The sequence below is a fragment of the Aplysia californica genome, unplaced genomic scaffold (assembly GCF_000002075.1).
Source record: "Aplysia californica isolate F4 #8 unplaced genomic scaffold, AplCal3.0 scaffold00157, whole genome shotgun sequence".
In the NCBI taxonomy this organism is placed as follows: Eukaryota; Metazoa; Mollusca; class Gastropoda; order Aplysiida; family Aplysiidae; genus Aplysia; species Aplysia californica.
The window spans coordinates 135,339-155,111 of NW_004797427.1; the positions used below are offsets into that span (position 1 = coordinate 135,339).

A 19,773-nucleotide genomic window follows, 5' to 3' on the forward strand; every position below is an offset into this window, starting at 1 on the left:
CTCCAACCGGGCCGCTAACCTCACCACAGCAGCAAATGGGAGGTCTGCCGCCCATGTTCCCACAGCCCGGAGATGCAGCCGAGGCGCTAGCGCAGCAGCAAAGTGTGCAGCAGCAGCAGCAGCAGCAACAACAGCAGCAACAACAACAACAACAACAACAACAACAACAGCAGCAGCAGCAACAACAGCAACAGCAACAGCAAGTTCCACAGCACGCAGCAGGTGTGGCTGGAAATACGGGTGATTTGTCTGCAGGGAGGCCAGGAGCAGATGATGACCTGTTTGCCGGTGAGTGCTGGAGGGAGATCATCACACACACTTATCCTTCTTTTTAAACATACGTCCTTTCAATGTATGTGGTCTATTTCCTCTTCTTCTTTCTCGGTGATGTCTCTTACCCCTTCCAACTTTTTTATTAGTAGTTGACAGGCTCTACTCATAGGTCCAACTTCTTTCATTTAGTATGCTATTTCAGTCTGTCTATTTTGCTTTTCATCATCATCATCATTGCTTTTCTCACCCAGGATCAGGGTATTGGCCTCGAACAAACACGTTCCCCCTTTCCCTATTCTGGAGTAGCTGCTTGATGTTATTTCATGTCTGTTTCGCTTTTCGCTTGCGCTTTATGACGATGTTGGTGTGCATCTCTTTATTACTCAAACTCAACACAGCTTCCTTGTGTAATGTAACCATTGCGGTAGTATTTTGCGGTAAGCTACAACTCTGCTCCCACTCTGTAGGTGCTGATGCGGCCACGAGTTCGCTGTCCAAAGAGACTGGCTCGGAAGACGGTAACACCGTAGAGTCTGCCGCGCTGCTGGCAGGTATGGATGAGAAGTCGGCCAAGCCCTCTGTATCCTCGGAGGATGATAAGAATGAAGACGATGATTTGCTAAGTAAGTATTACAATTCAATTTTTAAAATGTTTCCGATAGAAAGATATTTTTTTCTTTCAGCCTTTGTTGAACAATAGACAGAGGAAGGGTTCAGTTAGAAACTTAAAAAATTTTTTTTTTTTAAAGTTTCAAGTACAGTAATGCTTATCCATGAAAAGTATTTTTATTTTTATATGGTGAAATATCAAGTTCTACAATGGCCATCAGATATAGAACATTAAAAAAAAAAAATAAAGATAAGTATCGGGGGGGGGGGGGAGCTTTCTGACCAGCTGCATAGATTAGTTTTCAAAACTTAAAAAACTGTTGACTTTATGTCGTGTATCTTTTTTATGTGTCTAAATGGTCAGTGTTGTTTAAAATGTTTGTATGTGTGTATGCGAGAGGTTTTTTTTTTTTTTGAACTCTCGTAAATTTGACTAGCTGCTGTCTGCAGTGTTTCTGATGTGTTCTGTGTCTTTTGAAGACCAGTGGTAAAGAGCTGTGTGTGTGTGTGTGTGTTGCGCACAGTGCTCAGGTGTTTGCTTAGGATGGGGCACTGAGGATGAGGTCTGGATGTCCTGGGGGGTTGCGGACTGAAAAAGTTGCTCAACTGCTGGTGTAGTAGAGTAACTGTCAAACTTCATAGATGAAACGACTAGTGAGAGGGGCTGTTCGTTAATTGGATTCAATTCCTCCTTTCATGAACGGAGAAGGACTTCAGGTCTCGTTGCAATGTCGAAGGCTGTTATCCTTGTGTAGGGTGTGATCAGTGGTCTAGGCTTTAAAAAAAAAATTTAAAAAATTGAAGTTTGGAATTCTCGAGAGGAACGGACAAAAGAAAGACATGTCTCTATAATGTAAGCAGTTTAAATGTGTTTGTGTTGTGTCGCTGCAAATTATGTTAATGAGAGGGAGAGGGAGAGAGAGAGAGAGGGATCTTTGTCATTGGTAGTTTGTGTTTACTTGTCTTGTGTAACATTACAGTATGTATGTGATAAATATATGTAAAAAAATCAATGGTGTTAAGCTCTTACCATGTAACTGTGTACCTGGACGAAATAGGTCAACTTTTTTTTCTCTCTAAAAGCATCACCCTGGTTGATCTGTGGGTCCTCTGTAAAAAAAAAATTGCGAGTCATTTTACAACAGTGTAAAGCTACTGTGGGTTAATATTTGTGTTTACCCTCTAGCCTTTGAATAAGAAGGGAATGGTTGGGGGGGGGGGGATTTTTTGGGGTATTGAAAATTTTTCTAAAAACCAGTTATAGTTACAGCATAACTCCATTGATATGAGTGTGTGTGTGTGTGTGTGTGTGTGTGTGTGTGTGTGTGTGTGTGTGTGTGTGTGTGTGTGTGTGTGTGTGTGTGTGTTTATTGTATTTATTGTATGTGTATTGATGTTTGATGTATGCCTCCACCCCGCCAACTGCACAGTGAGCGCCTTGTACAACTTGACTTCTTACTTACTCCCTTAGAGCTCTTCTCCACACCAGGTGCTGACGGCACTTTTGACATTCTCAAGTACGCTGACCCGGACCTCGATCTGGAGCTCGATGATAAAATGTTTGAGCAGTTGGACTTTATGGAAGATGAAAAAGCCGCTAGTCAGGCGGGTGATCAGAAAAAAGATGACTTGTCTGATAAATCTGAAGATAGGTGTGTTGATTGTGTTTTTTCTGGCCAGACTTTTCTTTTTCATGTTCATGCTCAGTGAAAATTTAAACAAATGTGAGGCAGCGTGGTGGAATCAGGCTCTCGTCAAAATAATCAAAATGAAGAAACTTGCATTTTTCCGCAGGTTTGTGAATTTTTATTAAATTTTTATTTTTTGGCTCAACACCTTTCATGCCCATTAAAGAACTCATTTCTGTGTGGATTTTTCTGAAAAACATTGATTAAAGACACAGAAAATGTAGATTTACAGTTACCACGGACTCTTAAACTAAGGAAATAACTAACCTTTAGCAGCCATTTTCTCACTAATTTTACCTCTGAAAACAGGTGACCCCCACCTCCTTCTTTCGTAAATATCTCGACTTGTATTCAAGATAAATGGATACTATTTTTTATCCAAATAAAGACAAGTGAACTAGCTTTAAGATGATACCAATAACTCTACATGCCCAAAAATTGACGAGAGCTTGATTCCACCACGCTGCCTCACAAATGGGACTTGTTGGAGAAATCTGAGGAATAGTTGTTGTTCATGCTCAGTAAAAAATTGTACAAGGGTTTATAATCCCAAAAGATTCCTGAAAAGTGGATTTTCAGCTTTTGTTCTTAGATTTGCTGTAAAACGTACACCTTTGAGTGGGAGAGCTGTGAGTGCAAACTCTGCTTTGAAATATTCAAATTAAGAAGGTTTGTTTCATATTGCCACTTTGTTAAAAATATGTTTTCTCTACAATGTTGTTTAATTGTTAACATTTTATTTTTACAGGTGTTTTTTTTTTTTTAAAGACTCTTATGATCCTTATTTCAAATCTTATAAGACACAGTTCACGATTTTTCCCATCAATGCATGGCATATGTTGATTGGATCTTTCGTTTCTATTAAGGTTCTAGGGGAAAGAAGAATACTGATGATTTAAGTTCTCATTCATGATGAACAGTTCTTCCTCTCAATGTTGAGTTTCATATTGTGTTATACCATCACAGAAATACTGCCCTTTTGTACATACTGTCTGTGCACATTTTCCACCGTTTAGTTTATCTTCATGTACGAAATGCGTATGCTTTAAATTATATTTTAGAATATATTTTTTTTAAAAATCTTGTTTACAGGGAAGAAGTCTTTTTTCTTGAATTATTAACTATTGAATATGGTTTTAGGAAAGGAAAGAGCTAAGGTTGAGCTGAACTGATTTTTTCACTTCTTTTTCTTTGTGTTTTTAGCAAAGAGAGCATCAAGGATAAAGAGGGTGAGGTTAATGTGGCCAAAGCCACAGACTTTCAAGCTAAGTTCTTGGAGTTTAACCAGCGGCAGCAGTCGGAGATGAAGAAGGAGAAAGGAGAGGAGGATGGCTCTGAGAAGAGCGCCGAAGAGAAAGAGAAGGAAAAGACAGAAGTGGGCCAGATAGCTGCTCTCCTTCAGGGCAGCGAGGCTATGGCGGCTAGGTTGGTAGAATGTTGGATGTTGTGAATGCTGCCACGGCATAAATTTAAATATATATGTGTGTCCCGAGACAGTGGAATCAGGTGCTCGTCAATTTTCGGCCATATAGAGTAATTGGTGCCCTCTTAAAGCTTGTTCGTTTGCCTAGCTTTTGATGAAAAAAATATCTTTTATCTTGAAGAGAGGTCGATATATTTGCGATTAAAGGAGGTGGAGTCGCCTGGTTTCAGAAGTAAAATTAGCAAGAAAATGGCCGCCAAATTTTGTTGGCTTCCATAGCATAAGAATCCTTGGAAACTGCTCATTCGCATGTCTTGTGCTTTTAGTCGTTTTTCCATAAAATTCACGCATTAAAGTATTTTTTGAATGGACGTACAAGGTGTTGAGCCTATAAACAAAAAATTGAAAAAATTTCCAGAATCGCCGAAAATGGCGATTTCTCGGATTTCATTATTTTTACAAGCGCATGATTTCACCACACTTCCTCACAAATGTGCATGTAACTTGGTCAGAGCCAGACTCAACAATTCTTCTCTTTTCTGTTGTGGAAGTTTTCATAATAAGAAAAGAAAAGATTGCCAGGGAGAAAAAAGCCATGAATACCTGAGGTGTTATTTCTCATCTTGTTGCTCATGGTGTTGTCTTTTCTTACAAGTTTGATGGGCCAACAATACTTTGTTACATGATTATTGAGTCTTTACCATACCTGCAATATTGAGTATATGTAAGGAAGATTATATGTCGAGATAGAACTTAAATTTTCATGTACATCGTTTGAATGTATGGATATGATGTGAAGTATTGTTATTTTGCATTTTATAGAAGTCGAGGACCGTTGACTGTTTTCCTTTTTGCACCAGAAGATGAATGAAACATTGTGTCCTATCTTTGTGCAGAATGAGCGGCTCTGACACGGAGGTGAAGCCTGGAGTAGACGCCATGGGAGGGGTGGGGCCTGGCTCGGTGCCACGACCTGCACCCTTTAACCCCAACCTGGCCTCTCCACATATGCAAATGTCTCCGTCACAGGTCCCAGGCCAGCCTGGGTCGTCGGGATTACCTTCTCCTAAGGTACTTGCTTTTTTTTTTTCTTTTCATTTTACCGTTGGAGGAAGGAAATGTTTTTGTTCCAGTGTTAGTTTTTACTTTTCATTTTACCGTTGTAGGAAGGAAATGCTTTTGTTCCAGTGTCAGTTTTTACTTTTCATTTTACCGTTGTAGGAAGGAAATGCTTTTGTTCCAGTGTCAGTTTTTACTTTTCATTTTACCGTTGTAGGAAGGAAATGCTTTTGTTCCAGTGTCAGTTTTTACTTTTCATTTTACCGTTGGAGGAAGGAAATGTTTTTGTTCCAGTGTCAGTTTTTACTTTTCATTTTACCGTTGTAGGAAGGAAATGCTTTTGTTCCAGTGTCAGTTTTTACTTTTCATTTTACCGTTGTAGGAAGGAAATGCTTTTGTTCCAGTGTCAGTTTTTACTTTTCATTTTACCGTTGTAGGAAGGAAATGCTTTTGTTCCAGTGTCAGTTTTTACTTTTCGATTGCAGCCTTTTGTTTTTCTTTTGCATTAGAATTTCTTGTAAACATAAAAGCAGCAGTTAACTTTCTAGTACACATAAAAGCAGCAGTTAACTTTCTAGTACACATAAAAGCAGCAGTTAACTTTCTAGTACACATAAAAGAAATTGAAGAGTTACGTTGTAGGTCGGTGGAAGGTAAAAGAAAGTTATTTCTCCTGTATTCGTGTACTTTTTCAGCTGTTATTGATATATTTTTTGAATGTAATTAAAATTTTGTTAGCTTATTGCAACAGTTAGGGCTAGGTGTAAAGATAATTGTTTCGATGTACTGCTCTTTATTCAAACAAGTTACTTATCCCTTCACTTCCATACTTTTTGTATGATCCTATCTGTGCACATGTATTGTCTTGTTGGGCAAGGCAGTGAATGAGTTAAAACAAGGTTGTGATGGTTTTGCTAGTTTCTGCCATAGCATTTGCTTTTTCTTTTGATAATGTTTTCTCTCGGTATCCCCCCCCCCCCCCAGATAATGCACTCCCCTCGCAGTGGTCAGCCGTCGCCCCGCACTCCCAACATGCAGTCTCCGTTCAACGCTCTGTTGGGAGGACGTCACTCGGCCTCTCCCCACAGCCAGCCGATGACGCCGGGCGGGCCCCAGCTCTCCCCGTTCTCTGCCGGGAGCATCCAGGTCCCGTTCTCCCCTCCCAGCTCGTCCGGTGGGCAGCAGCAGTTTGGCCACGGCACAGGGTCGGCCCCTCACTCACCGTATCCGACCTCCCAGCAACAACCGTTTGCTAGGTGAGTTGGTAGTCCTAGGGTGTTCATGCTAAGTTTGGTTGTTTGTTCACTGGGAGCAAGTGCCTTTCAATTTTTCTTCACTCTACTGAGTGCAATTATTAAATATGGGAAGTTTTTTGTTTTAAAAAAATCAAGATTTTTTTTCTTTAGATGTAATCAAAGTATGCTGAAAATATGACCTTTTGACAATGACTTGAAATATTTCATGTATTCAAATTTGTATGCTGTATGTAGAGGTTGGAATGGCGGAATTAATCTCTGTGCCAAGTTTTGTTTTCAGACTTGAGCATTCCCCACTGTCCTTTAAAGAGTAGGTGTCTGCTGAAGTGTTCTGCCCTATTGAACACTGTGCACTTGTTTAAGCTCCAAGGGCGGTGCTACTGACGCAGTGTCTTTACGCCATTCCCAAAGGGGGGACATTAACATGTTTTTATGCCCAGTAGAATTGTAAATGGGCTGATTCATCAATGTTTTACTTATAACTGTGCTTGAATTGCAACAGGGAACTGCTGCTTTTTCTTTCCTAATCCCTACTATCGTCATTTTTCTTCTACTTCTTTTGTATGTTTGTCACATTCTTGTGACCCGCTATTTCTTTGGTGCCTTGATAGTCGAAGCAGACTTTGCTCTCTTGAAGCTAGAGAGGTGAGCAGAGTAAGTCTGATTCCCTGTAAGGACTTCTCTGTTGACATCCACCCCTTGGCGCTCATATGACCGTATGCAGTTGCGAGCGCCGTAAAACCTCTACTAAAACTAAAACTAAAACTAAACGCTTTGCTTGTTATTGAAAGTCATAAACCTCAATGCACTGTGTGTCCCCAGCCTTCCATCCCCCGGCCCACCCATGATGATGACCCAAGGCTACCCTCCTGGGGCTATGGGTGGTCGTCCTCCGGCCGGCTTCAGCCAGCAGATGGGTCACCCGGGAGGCCCACGACCTGCTCCTGTCTACGTTCAGCCCAACATGCCACCTCACAACATCAGGTGAGCACGCACCGAGGGTTTGCGCCTTGCTGTGAGATTATATGCAGACAGACTCATTGAATTCGTGTTGGAAATATGAAACGAAGAAAAAAAAGATTTATAGTGTGTTTTAGTAAGCTTCTTCAAGACAATTTTTAGAAATACTTTTACTGACTCTGATATGTACACTGGAAGTGTGGCTGCTTTCTGACAAGCATACATGTTTCAGATTCATTGTCATGAGCCCTACACACACAAACGCTCACTCTCCCACACACAACACACGCGCACGCGCACACACACTCACACACACACACTCGCACACACTCTCTCACACACACACACACACACAGACACACACACACACACACACACACACACACACACACACACACACGCATGTATGTCCTACTTCTTTGCTGGTCTAAACTGTATGGACAGGGGACCTAAAACATCAACGATCAATCGAGGAACTACTGTCAATCACACTGAACAATGATGCACAAAGGTGCAAAGACCAATTTTTCTTTAACAAGCTTTTTCCTCATAGTTAACATAATGTATTATAATGTTAAGTAGCTGTGAAATTGCTTTCTCAGTTGTGCAGTGTAATTGTGTTGCATATGGGTACCCTCAAGCTTATAGATATTTTTGTCCTTGACATTATACTGAAATGCGAACAAACATTTTGCAGACCTCCGGATGCTCAGACGGGTCGTTTCCCTCGTCCTGGCGATGGTGGTATGGAGGGAGTGGAGGGGCTGGGCCCTCGCATGCCTCAGCCCATGACGATGGCCGACGGTCGGCCACACCCTATGTACCAACAGATGCAAGCCAGAGGTAAGTCCTGTGACGTATTTTTTGGGAAGGGGAGGGCACTTTCTTTTTCTTGGTTTCTCTATGCGGAGATTTTAGTTGATTTACTTTTGTGTCTTGTGAACTTTGTGTGTTCTTATACCCATGCCACTGCCGAGGTTTGAACCATTACCTGCTTCTTGAGATTTTGATCGTAGGCTATGGAACTAATTTTGGGAATTTCGTAAGAACAGCAATGTTCAGTGTGACCATTCAAGAACTATATGTGTGAAATTGTTCTAAATGATCTCCAATGTTGATACACAGTAAAGTGTACGTAAACCATGAAGACCCAAATGGAACAAAAGGTACAAATCACATGCAGTCCCAGAGTATTAAAAAAACCCAACAACTATAGGACAAACAATGGTCTTACTCTTGAGTTACAGATTCTTTTACAGGTGGCATAATAGATAAATATACAAATTGTAGTTCCAGACTTAAGAATTCAATTTTCTTTCAACCTGAAAATGTGGCTGTCATCCTTTTTTCACACAACTATCATTCTCCTCACCATTCCCCCGATGGCTCCAGGCATGAGAGGTCCGCACCCATCTCCGAGCACACACCCGAGCCTGCAACAACAGCTGTCGCACGCACAGAACCGCCTCCAGTTCCAGGGACAGCCGCCGCAGCCCCCTCGCCTCAGCCACCCGCCCAACGTGAGAGGCGTGGGCCCCCCGCGGCAGCCGGGCGTCCCCGGACCCCCGTTCACAGGCGCGCCGGGAGCACAGGGACCCCAGGGACACCTGCTGGTCGAGCTGGTGGAGGAGGTAGTGCTTGACCTTTAACCCCTTGGAGAAATTTGTTTTTAGAAGCAGTACCTGTAGGTTTTGATCTGTCTTTTTGGAAGATTTATTTCTAGAAGCTGTTTCTTTAGGTGTTATTTTATTTTTCCCTCAAAGCCATTTTGTTTTAAGAAACAGCTCCTGTGGCTATTTTTCATTTCCGAGAACCTCTTCGGAAACATTTATTTCTAGAAGCAGTGCCATTACCTTTTAGTTTCTCCTCAAAGCTCTTTTGTTTTGAAAACAGCTCGTTTGGGTATTTTTCACTCCTGAGAACCGCTTTGGAAACATTTAATTTCCACAAGCTGTACCTTTGCCGTAATTCTGCTTAAATCACCTTTGTCCTTATTTGCTTCCACCTCTCTTTTCTTTTATACAGATCTATCTTTGATCATAGAAATAAGTTCTGTGTTAAACCAGTTGATAGATTGCTAGTTTTATTTTAGGGAATTTCTCTAATTTATATAAGTGAATAGATTGATAGATTATAGTGGGGACTTGTTCTACACGACATAAGTGGATTATGGGGATTTGTTAAATGTTCAGTAAATCAATAGATTGATATCTTATGGTGGAGATTTGTGGTATGTTGCAAAAGTTGATAGCCGCTTAGTTTATCATGGGGATTTGTTTAACAATCAATAAGTGGATTGATTGAAATTTTGTGGTGGAGATTCTTTGCATGTTACAAGAGTTGATTGCTTGATAGTTTATCATGGAGCGTCGTCTTGCCTTTCACTCCAGGAGAAGGAGCATCAGAAGCGTCAAGCGGAGCAGCAAGCCATGATGCATCGCCGGGACGGGCCGGGCCCCCCGGGGGACCAGTCTATGCCGGTCATGGCCCCCGGCCCCCCGCCTGTGTCCGGCCCCATGCGCATGGAGCAGCCACACCCTGGGATGAGACTGCCTGGGCCCCCGGAGGCCGGCGGAGTTCCCTGGCCTCCTTCCTCCGAGCCAGGGCCGGGCGGGCCACCACCGGGACAGTTTCAGCAAGGTCAGTTGAAGACAGGCGTCTGGAGTCGGTAAACCTGCTAAGTACTCTAAAATCAGAACCCTCCGCGGGGTTTTATTATTTTTTTTTCGGGTGTGTGTGTGTGTGTGTGTGTGTGTGTGTCAATTGAAGAACCCTGATTGGATTTGCACATAATCGGATTTTTTCGGTGCTTAATTCCATTTCCATCGAATGCTCATAAGTTTTCATAAATGATGTTATAATAATAATAATAATAAATAGCATTTGTATAGCCCATATCCCCGCTCAACAGCAGGCTCTATGCGCTTTACACTATATTATTACCCCAGCAGACCATAGAACACTCCGAAACATTCTCAGCTTCCCGGGAAGCATACAGTGCAAGCAGCTGATTAAGGGCTCAAACACTAACAAACTGACAAGATCTTTCGCTGTCTATAGCCGGGTACCCATTCCCACCTGGGTGAAGTGAGGAAAATTTGTGCAAAGTGCCTTTCCGAAGGACACAACGTCGGGCCCCTGACGGGATTCGAACCCACGACCTTATGGTTGCGAATCTGAGAGCCTAACCACTAGTCCACCGACGCCACACATTTATTTGTTTGTATTTGTGATGTGCAAGTGATTGGCCTGTAATGTAATGAAGAAATTCATTCTGGTCATGTTCTAGACCATTCTTTCTCTTTGTGCGGAGTTCAAACGAAAAATTTTAGTTTTTACTTGTGGAATTTTTATGAATAGATGTTCATGCTTATCTTTTTTTTGCTGAGTTCTTACTCTCGTCTGGTTCTTGTCAGGTTTCCCCCCTCGGATGATGCACCCGGGTATGGCCCAGCGGCCGCCGATCCCGTTCTCTGGTCCGGGAGACGCCATGGGGCCTCGTCCTGGCGGCCCAGGGCCCCCACCAGGCCAGCCCATGCCTATGGCGCCCCCTACTCCAGTGAAACCTCCGTCAGGTAATGAGATATTTCTTGGCTTTGGGGTTTGTTCTTGCTGGGGTTTTTTTTAGAGACACCTAGTAAGATAAAAATTTGATGAAATGGAGAAGCTCTGTTGTTAGGTGACTAGAAGTAGGATTCTGTAGTGCTCTGTTGATGTAGTCACAAAAGGTTTTTGGATCTTCAGGGAGGTAATTAGTCAATCTGCAGGCAGCGTTTAGTTTTTTTCTTTTCCCCTTGTTCAGTTTTTCTTTCTTGGTTTGAATGGTATTTGTTTAATTTCTGGGGTGGAAAAAATGTCATGGTGATTTCTATTGATTTTTATTTGTCTCCTAATGTTTTTCAACTTACTTTTTTCCGACATACTTCAATCTAGGAAATGTATTAACAGAAGCTGTTATTGCTTGCATACTGGTATTTATTAAAGATATTTAGGGAGACTTTTTATTACGAAAATTTCTTAAAGATGTTCTGACATTAATTTGAATTGGGGTTAGATACCAAGACATTATGACATGACCTTTGACCTCTGCAGGTGAGCTAGGAGGGATGGAGGACAACTTACCTTGATATATGGAAGAGATTTAAAGTGGTTTTGAGAAGTGAGGGTTCTTGAAGATTGAAGATACATGGGTATGGATTTATTGAGGCTTGGGTGTGATGGTAGATTTGACAAAGTGACCGTTGACCTCTGCAGGTGAGCTGGGGCCGGAGTACGACCGCCAGGCTGCTCTCTACGAGGACTGGCTGAGTAAGCAGGCCATGTACCTGGAGGCTCAGGTGAAGATGTTTGAGACGCAGGTCAACAAGCTGAAGCGCAGCAAGAAGACCATACAGGCGCGGCAGAGACTGGTCAGTACTGACATGGATGACTGACTGTGTGTCTGTCTCTGTCTGTCTTTTTCTCTGTCTCTCCATCTATTTTCCTCCCTCCCTCCCTCTTCCTCTGTCACACAGACACACACAGGAGAGGTGTCACTCCCTCACATACACACATGAGGGAGGGAGGAGGGAGGGAAGGGGAGGGAGGGAGAGAGAGAGGGGGAGGGAGAGAGAGAGAGAGGGAGAGAGAGAGAGAGAGAGAGAGAGAGAGTTATTTCATTCTTTGTGTGCATTTGAAATTAGTTCAGTCTTGTGTGTATTTTGGTTTGAGAGAACAGCATTGCAGTTGTAGATCCCTCTTGTTTTCTTTCCATGTGCTGTTTCTGCCAGTGTTTTGTTTTGTACAAAATGACCATTATTGTGGCAATGTTCTTCACATTACTCTGAACTTAACTGAATCGGTTGCGTTTTTGGTTAGTAGTTGGCGGGTGCTCTGGTGTGGTTTGCTCCTTCTTTCCTATCAAACGGCTATCGTCCTTATCTCTCCTCCTTTTTTGTGTTTGCTACTCTCTTGTAACACCTCTAAATCTTCGGCACCTAAATGACCTTATTGTGTTGCAAGTGCTGCAAAATACTTACCCCCCCCCCCCCCCCAAAAAAGATATTTTATAAAAAGCCTTATTCCCCGTTAAGACTTCTCTGTTGACATCCACCCATCGTTTAACCGAAGTGGGTGGTTGGTGGGTGCTTTGGTGTGGTTTGCTTCTTCTTTCCTATCAAACATCTATCGTCCTTTACTCCCCTTCTTCATTTTTTATGTTTGTTACTCTCTTGTAACACCTTTAATTTTCTGACGCTCATATGACCTTATGCAGTTGCGAGCGCCGTAAAACCTGCACTAAAACTAAACCTCCCATTACTGTGAATCAGTTGCGTTATCGCTCGCTGTTTGTACGACAGGCCAAGAAGAACGGCTCGGAGCTGAACCCGGCCGACACGAAGGAGCTGGAGCGCATTACCACGGAGCAGTCGGGCCTGCAGAAGCAGCTGGAGGCACAGCGCAAACTGCTGAGACAGCACCAGCACCTGATGCAGGACTACCGCACAAAGCAACAGGTCAGTCTGGCCGTCCTAGGGGTTGTTGGTCAGCCCGGCCATGTCTTGTCTTTGTGTCTGTCTGTACCTCTGTCTGTCTCTCTGTATTTTTGTCTGTGGCTTGCTCCCTGGCTGGTTGACTGTCTATTTGGCTGTCTATTTGACTGTCTTGTCTATGTGTCTGTCAGTCTGTATGTCTGTCTGTTTGTCTGTCTCTCTGTATGTCTGTATTTTTGTCTGTGGCTGGCTGGCTGGTTGACTGTCTATTTGGCTATTAGGCTGTTTGTCAGTCTCTCTGTCTGTCTGTTTCTATGTCTCTCTGTCTGTCTGTCTCTCTCTGGCTGGCTGGCTGGCTGGCTGTATCATGTCTGTTTAGCTCGGCGGGTTGTTGGCGGGTGCTCTGGTGTGGTTTGCTCCTTCTTTCCTATCAGACATCTGTCATCCTGATCTCTCATTGTGTGGGGTTGGTGGGTACTCTGGTGTAGTTTGCTTCTTCTTTCCTATAAAAAATCGATCGTCTTTTTCTCCCCTCCTAGTTTGTGTTTTTACTCTCGTGCAACACCTCTATTCTTTGGCACTTATACGACCTCATTGTGTTGCAAGTGCCTTAAAACACTTACTAAAACTAAACGATCTCTCCTTTTTTTTGGTGTTTGTTACTCTCTTGTAACACTTCTAATCTTCGGCATTTATATGACCTGATTGTGTTGCGAGTGCCGTAAAACTATTTCTAAAACAAAAAAAATTGTTTAGCTTGTTTTGTCAAAAATTGTCTTTTTCTTTTGTTTGTTTGTAACCCCCCTCCCCCCCTCCGAGGCCCTCTTTCTTATCCCTCCTGGTGTGACTTCCATGGTATATGAATCGTGCTCCTACAATCAATATGACTAAAATTGAGATGATAGTGCTATAAAACATCTACTCAATCTCCAAGCAACAAGAAGTTTGTGGACATTCTATTGGGATCAGCTCTTTCTACTTTGCTTCTTTTAAAGTATTACTGTTGTCCCATAATCCATTCCCAGTGGTAATGGAGTCAATGCACAATTGTCCAAGAGGTAGTTAGCAGACATTTTCTTGTGGTCTGCCACTTCTTCTATTTTGTATCATTCTCTTCGTTTATGTAATCAGACCCAGATGACTTAAGTGCATTATCATCGTGGATCACTTTAACTTGTTGTCCACATCTTCAAAATTTGATGCGGGCGTTTGCGTTTAACAGACGCAGCATGGCAAAAGAATCGAGCTATTATGTTCCCCAACCTAAAGTGTGTTCACTCTCTCTGTCATAATATGATGGTCGTACTGGTGACTAATATTTATCCAACGAATGTGTATCTCTCTAGATTTATTATGTATCTCTGTGGAATCATTTAGGTCCTTTGCATTGTTTTTCCGTTGCTTCTTACAGACTCAGTGTAGTGAGTAGATTTTGGTATGTCTTATCTCTCTGTGGTTCTGTTTGATTAATTCTTGTGTGGTTCTGTTTCGCTTCTTTGTCTTTTTTGTGGTACAAAACTCTTTTGGTTCAGTTCTGAGCAAAGCTTTGAAGATTCAGTTCCGTATGGTGCATTATGATTTTGGTTTCTCGTTCGATTTTTGTTGAAAGCTCCTCTGCTAAAGAGCAGCAGGCCCACCACAAGAGCTGAGAAATGGTGGAGAAATGTTCAAACCTTGTTTCAATTTCTCAGATACTTCAGATTCCTCCTCCCCAACCAAAGGAAGTGTTGGTACAGAACTCTCCACTTTCAGAGATAAAAAGTGTAGCCGAAAATATGGTACTTGTATGATTTTCATTCAAATCTTCGTCAAGTGTTGCATCTGGATGTATTTTGCGAAAATGAATTTGAAAAGCTTCACAGATAATTGTATGTGTTTTATTTTAAACATCATTTCTGACTGGAAAAGAAAATTTTATTTCAAAGGCGAATTGTTGACAGGAGGGTTTATCATTACTTTTTTGAGGAGACCGGTTACTGCTCTCTTTGGGAACAAATAATGCTATGTATAAGTCAACTCCGCTTTCAATCTAGCTGTTAGGGACAACTGCGTATGGGTCCTTTTTGTCATTATTAATTAATGAATTGTTTAGTACGCAGTGCCAACTTTTGAGCAAGGACGCGTGCTATATGAATATGATTCATTATTAACCGACTCTGTAGTATGACTGTCGTTGTGTTGATGTGCATTTGTCTCTTCAGATGTTTTCTTGTGTTCCCCACGGGTGGCTAGAATTATGAGGATAAGGACAGTTCCTAACTTGGTTTTCTCTTCTGTCTACTTTTGTTGTGTGATGCTTTGGTTATTTATGATCTGTCTCGTTGCCAAAATACGTACGTTTGGTTTCAATGTAGGGAAGGCATTTGGTAAAATGTGCTATCTTTTTGCTGTTGTGTAGCGTCCTGTGCAGCCTGCTTGGCAAAGTCAAACCAGCCTGTCTCATGATGGGTCAAATTTGTGTCCATTGGGACTTTAAAGCAACAAAACAAAAGAAAACTGGGCTATTAATCATTTCTGAACCCTAGAGGGTGGCATACATTTTTTAAAAATGAGTTGAAACTGAGTTTGACAGTCATTAGCAGGCTGAGAGCTGGCGAGTATTTTTTTTGGTTTTCAAAGTCCTTGCCATTTTTGAAGTGCGATTTTTGTTGTTCTATTGTCCTTGTCAATTTTGAAGTGCGATTTTGTTGTTGTTTTTGTTGTAATTCTGCGTTGTAAAACTGGGGCACTGCTTACCCAGGATTGTGGTGGATTGGAATGGAAAGGCCTGGTTTGAACCCACATTTTCTAACCCAAAAAAGTTTTCAGGTGTTTCCACCAGCTGGCCTTGTCCTGTCAGTCTTGGGCGTCAAATCTGTGGCTCTATCTTTTATGTAACTTTGCAGTTTTGAAAGCCTTTTTATTTTTGGTACCAGTTCTTCAGGAAGTTTCTGATATCTGTTATTTGATTATTTAGTGTTTAACCTTGCAGGCTTATTACTTGAATTTGATTTTTCGTATAGGGAAGATTTTATAGCTATCTCATTGTCTCTGCGGGGGTGTCGTGTCTCGCGCTGTGGGGCAAAGCAGCTGGCCTCTTGAATAATTAAAATGTATTGATGAGGGTTAAAAATGGTTTCTGTTAGAGAGAATCTTCGGATGATAAGAAACTTTTGACAAGTCATGTATATGACAGTCTCTGTGTTAATGTTCTTCTCTTTCCTTCTCTCTCTTAGTTATCGTCTGGCTGTCAGCCAACTATCACCATCAGACAAACGGTCAAACAATCAAATGTGTTTCTTCCCTCAGGAACAGTTTGGCCGTATGTGGAGTGGTGGACTGCCAGAGACGTCTATGCCAGGCACCAGCGTATCCATGCCCCAGCCTCGCGTCCCTGGCGCTCAGAATTCCGTGCGCCTGAGCCCGACGGCACGACAGGAGTATGAGGCCTACATGCACAATCGCATCCGCATGGCCAATCAGCAGCAGCAACAGCAGCAGAACCGGATGAGGGCGCCCACGGCCATACACGTCTTAGGGGTGAGTCGCGTCTTTCAATTTTTAAAAACTCGGTGATTCATAGCAGTTTTGCCTTCTTTCTTTCTTTCTTTTTTTTGTTGTTGATTCATAGCAGTTTGAGTTTTTCCTTCTTTTTTGTAGTGTTAGAAGTGTATTGTTTGAGAGTGGTCGGAGGGCGCCACTGATAGGTCCTACTTCTTTTTCTTTCCCTGTATCGTTTCTGTCTGTCTGTCTCACCCTTTTCGTACATTAAGTGGCAGTTGTTGTCTTGATGTGTTTCTCTTTGCTCAACTAAACAAAGAGTATACTTGACTCCTCACCCTCTATCTTACCCCAAGTTTGGTGAGGAGCAGCTGACCTGCTGTTCTCCAGCTGGAATTGCGTCCGGTGGAACACTCCTCCGATGTACATTCATAATCTGCCATACTTGTGTGATATTTATTTTGGCAAAGTGTCTCATATATACCCTGTCTTTACCCTTATCTCTGGACCAATTTTAATGCCTCACACTTATTGTTGGCAAGTAAAGTGCTAGTACTCTTGGGTAAAAAAAAAAAAAAATTGATGCAAGGCTTTCATGTCGTTTTCATTTTTATTAGAAAAAATGTTCGTGTGTCTATTTATTTCTGAGACATCAAGATCAATAGAAGGGAAAAATCTGTCCTTTTCTTTTTTTTCGTTCACCCCTTTCTTCTTTTATTTTCCCTTCTCTCCTTTTCATTGGCCATTTCGTCCTTCCTCTACAGGACAACAATCCGTTCAGCGAAGGTTTCCAGCAGCGGGAGATCCAGCGTACGAACCTCCCACCTGGTCCTGGCGTGCCACCCCAGCCCAACCCCCCCGGGGGACCCCAACAACTGCCACCCCCCTCCCCAGCTATGGGCGCTGGAGCCCCCGGCCCTCGACCGCCATTCAACATGGGGGCCGCGCCCGTACCGGGCCCAGATCAGCAACAGCAACAGCAGCAACAACAACAGCAGCAGCAGCAGCAGCAACAACAACAGCAGCAGCAATCTCAGCAAGGGACAGCAGCAGGAGTAGCGGCAGCAGCCACCCCTTCAGCCAGCACGGCCTTGACCTCTGGCGGCTCCCCGGTTGTGACGGCGACACCGGCAGCTCTCAGCGGCAACAACAACATGGCCGTGTCCACCACCGCCGCAGCAGCGACTGCCAGTCCATCGGGCCCCCCTCCACACCCGGCCACCGCGGGCTCTCAGCTGCCCAGTGGTCAGCCCTCTCAGCAGCCGCAGCTACCCCCGGGCCCAGCGGGTGGGCCGCAGTCTCTTCCTCCAGGACCCCGAGGTGTGTACCAGCACAGTTGATGATGCTGTTTTAGTAGATGGAAGGGGAAGGGGGCGCCACTTAGTCACAAGCTGAAGGGGGTCATCCCTGGCAGGGATAAATCTGGATCGATAATAACAGCTAGGATCGATAAATATGAGAACATTGGTTTTGGTTATGGTGAAAGTGTCTACTCCTGCATAGACTTATTAAATACGCATGCAAGCACATATTGGGGGGGGGGGGGGGGTGAGCTTATTTTGTCACGACACTATTTCTTCCGAGAAATTTTAGTGGAAAGTCAAGAGACTGGCGGAAAATGGTTTTTCGCTGATGGCTTATACTTCATGTAGATTGATTTGTTCACCCCCTCCTCCACAGGTCCTGAGGGTATGGGAGCAGTGGCCCAGTTTTACAGAGAACGGAACATTCCATTTGAGGGAGCCGGTCCCAGGTTTCCCAGGCGTAAGTGTATTATCGTAGTTAGACTTGTTCGTTTCATGGAATAGATGAGAGAGTTTGTTACCTTAAGATTTATTTATGACGTCTCTACACTGAACGGTATAAGGTTGTTGGTCTGATATATGGGTGAAAACAATTTGGAAAAGTACACGGTTACATCCCTGGAATTAATTCTACAAAATATTACATATAAATAGATTTGCCTATGGTATGACGTATAAATATATCCTAGCAAAAATATATTGATTAATTTTATTTACAGCTTAAACTGCGTACTGTAAAAGCATTATCAACTGATCATGGCGCCTGGAATTTTATGGTGAGAGGGCCTTGGAGATCATACTGGGGTCGATTAAATATGACATGTAAACATACACCTGTGTACTAATTGGCAACAATCCATGTGAAAGGACTCGGGTGCCAGGCTTTTGGATTGGGACAGCTTCCAGAATGGCACCAAAAAGTGTCCCTTACCAATAGTTTGTTAGTTGGCGATAAATTCAGAGACCGCTGGGGTTTTTAAAGCTTTTTTTAAAAAGTGAGCTCTCCTGTAACAAGTCCAAGTCTATGCTCCCCAATGCATATTATGAAACTCCCAAAGCTGTCTTGTCTTCCCCTAATGTGTATCTTACAGAACTCTCAAAGTTGTGTTGTTGGACGGTTGGTGGGTGCTGTGGTGTGGTTTGCTTCTTCCTTCCCATTAAACATCCGTCCTCTCCTTCTTTTTTGTGTTTGTTACTCTCTTGTGACGCCCCAAATCTTTGGCACTTAAACGATTTTATTGTGTTGGAAGTGCCATAAAACGCTCACTAAAACAGAAAACATGCATTATATTACAAAACTCTCAAATTTATGTTGGTGGGTGTCCTGGTGCGGTTTGCGCCTTCTTTTCTATCAAACACCAATCCTCCTTATCCCCCCTCCTACTGGATCGCTAACAACAACATCCCCCCTCCTTTTTGTGTTTGTTTCTCTCTCTTGTAACACCCCTAATCTTTGGCACTTGTGGGTGGTTGGTGGGTGCTCTGGTGTGGTTTGCTCCTTCTTTCCTATCAAACATCTATCCTCTTTATCTCCCCTCCTTTGTTTTTTTATGTTTGTTACTCCCTTATTACACCTCTAGTCTTTGGCACTTGTATGACCATATTGTGTTGTAAGTGCCGTAAAACACTAAAACAAACAATTTGGCACTTATAATAATCTTATTGTGTTGCGAGTGCCGTAAAACTCTTACTAAAACTTTATCAAGGTCATGCTCATACTGTGCCAGAACAACATAGGGGGAACTGCTGCTTTTTGTTTCCTCATCCTTACTATTGTAAGTTTCTGTCTACTTTTTTTGTATGTTTGTCACTCCATTGTGACCCGCTATTTCCGGGGCGCCTTGATAGTCGAAGCAGACTTTTGTGCTGTTGAGGCTAGAGAGGTATGCAGAGTAAGCCTGATTCCTCGTTTGAACTTCTCTGTTGACATCCACCCCTTGGCCCTCATATGGCCGTATGCAGTTGCGAGGGCCGTAAAACCTTACTAAAGCTAACTTAACTTCCCTCTTGTTGTTCTCCTCAGCTCCCGGTCCCCCGGGCCCTTTCCCTGAAGGAGCAGCGCCCCCTCAGGGCCCACCCGGAGGTCCCCGACTTCCCCCGTACCCGGGACCCCCAGGACCCCCGGGCATGTTCCCACAAGGTGGCCCACCCAGCAGCATGGCTGGCCCAGGGATGGAGCAAACCAGGGTTCCCTTTCAGCCAGGCATGCCACCTTTCCAACAGCCAGGTCAGTTGATGCACTGTTACACT

At 43.2% G+C, this 19,773-nt stretch overlaps 1 protein-coding gene across 1 annotated transcript in view; it reads left to right on the forward strand.

Annotated features, from left to right (window-relative positions):
• LOC101851495 (histone-lysine N-methyltransferase 2D) overlaps positions 1–19,773 on the forward strand; it is a gene marked incomplete in the record, with an annotated part of 133,213 nt that overhangs the window by 77,393 nt on the left and 36,047 nt on the right. The window contains 18 exon segments of the mRNA XM_035969573.1: positions 1–288; positions 741–896; positions 2,354–2,534; positions 3,774–3,995; positions 4,890–5,064; positions 6,037–6,308; positions 7,131–7,292; positions 7,966–8,111; positions 8,661–8,899; positions 9,659–9,908; positions 10,685–10,843; positions 11,523–11,677; positions 12,608–12,763; positions 14,431–14,517; positions 16,028–16,258; positions 16,984–17,539; positions 17,900–17,983; positions 19,547–19,750. Of these exon segments, the coding sequence (XP_035825466.1) occupies positions 1–288; positions 741–896; positions 2,354–2,534; positions 3,774–3,995; positions 4,890–5,064; positions 6,037–6,308; positions 7,131–7,292; positions 7,966–8,111; positions 8,661–8,899; positions 9,659–9,908; positions 10,685–10,843; positions 11,523–11,677; positions 12,608–12,763; positions 14,431–14,517; positions 16,028–16,258; positions 16,984–17,539; positions 17,900–17,983; positions 19,547–19,750 (3,723 nt within the window).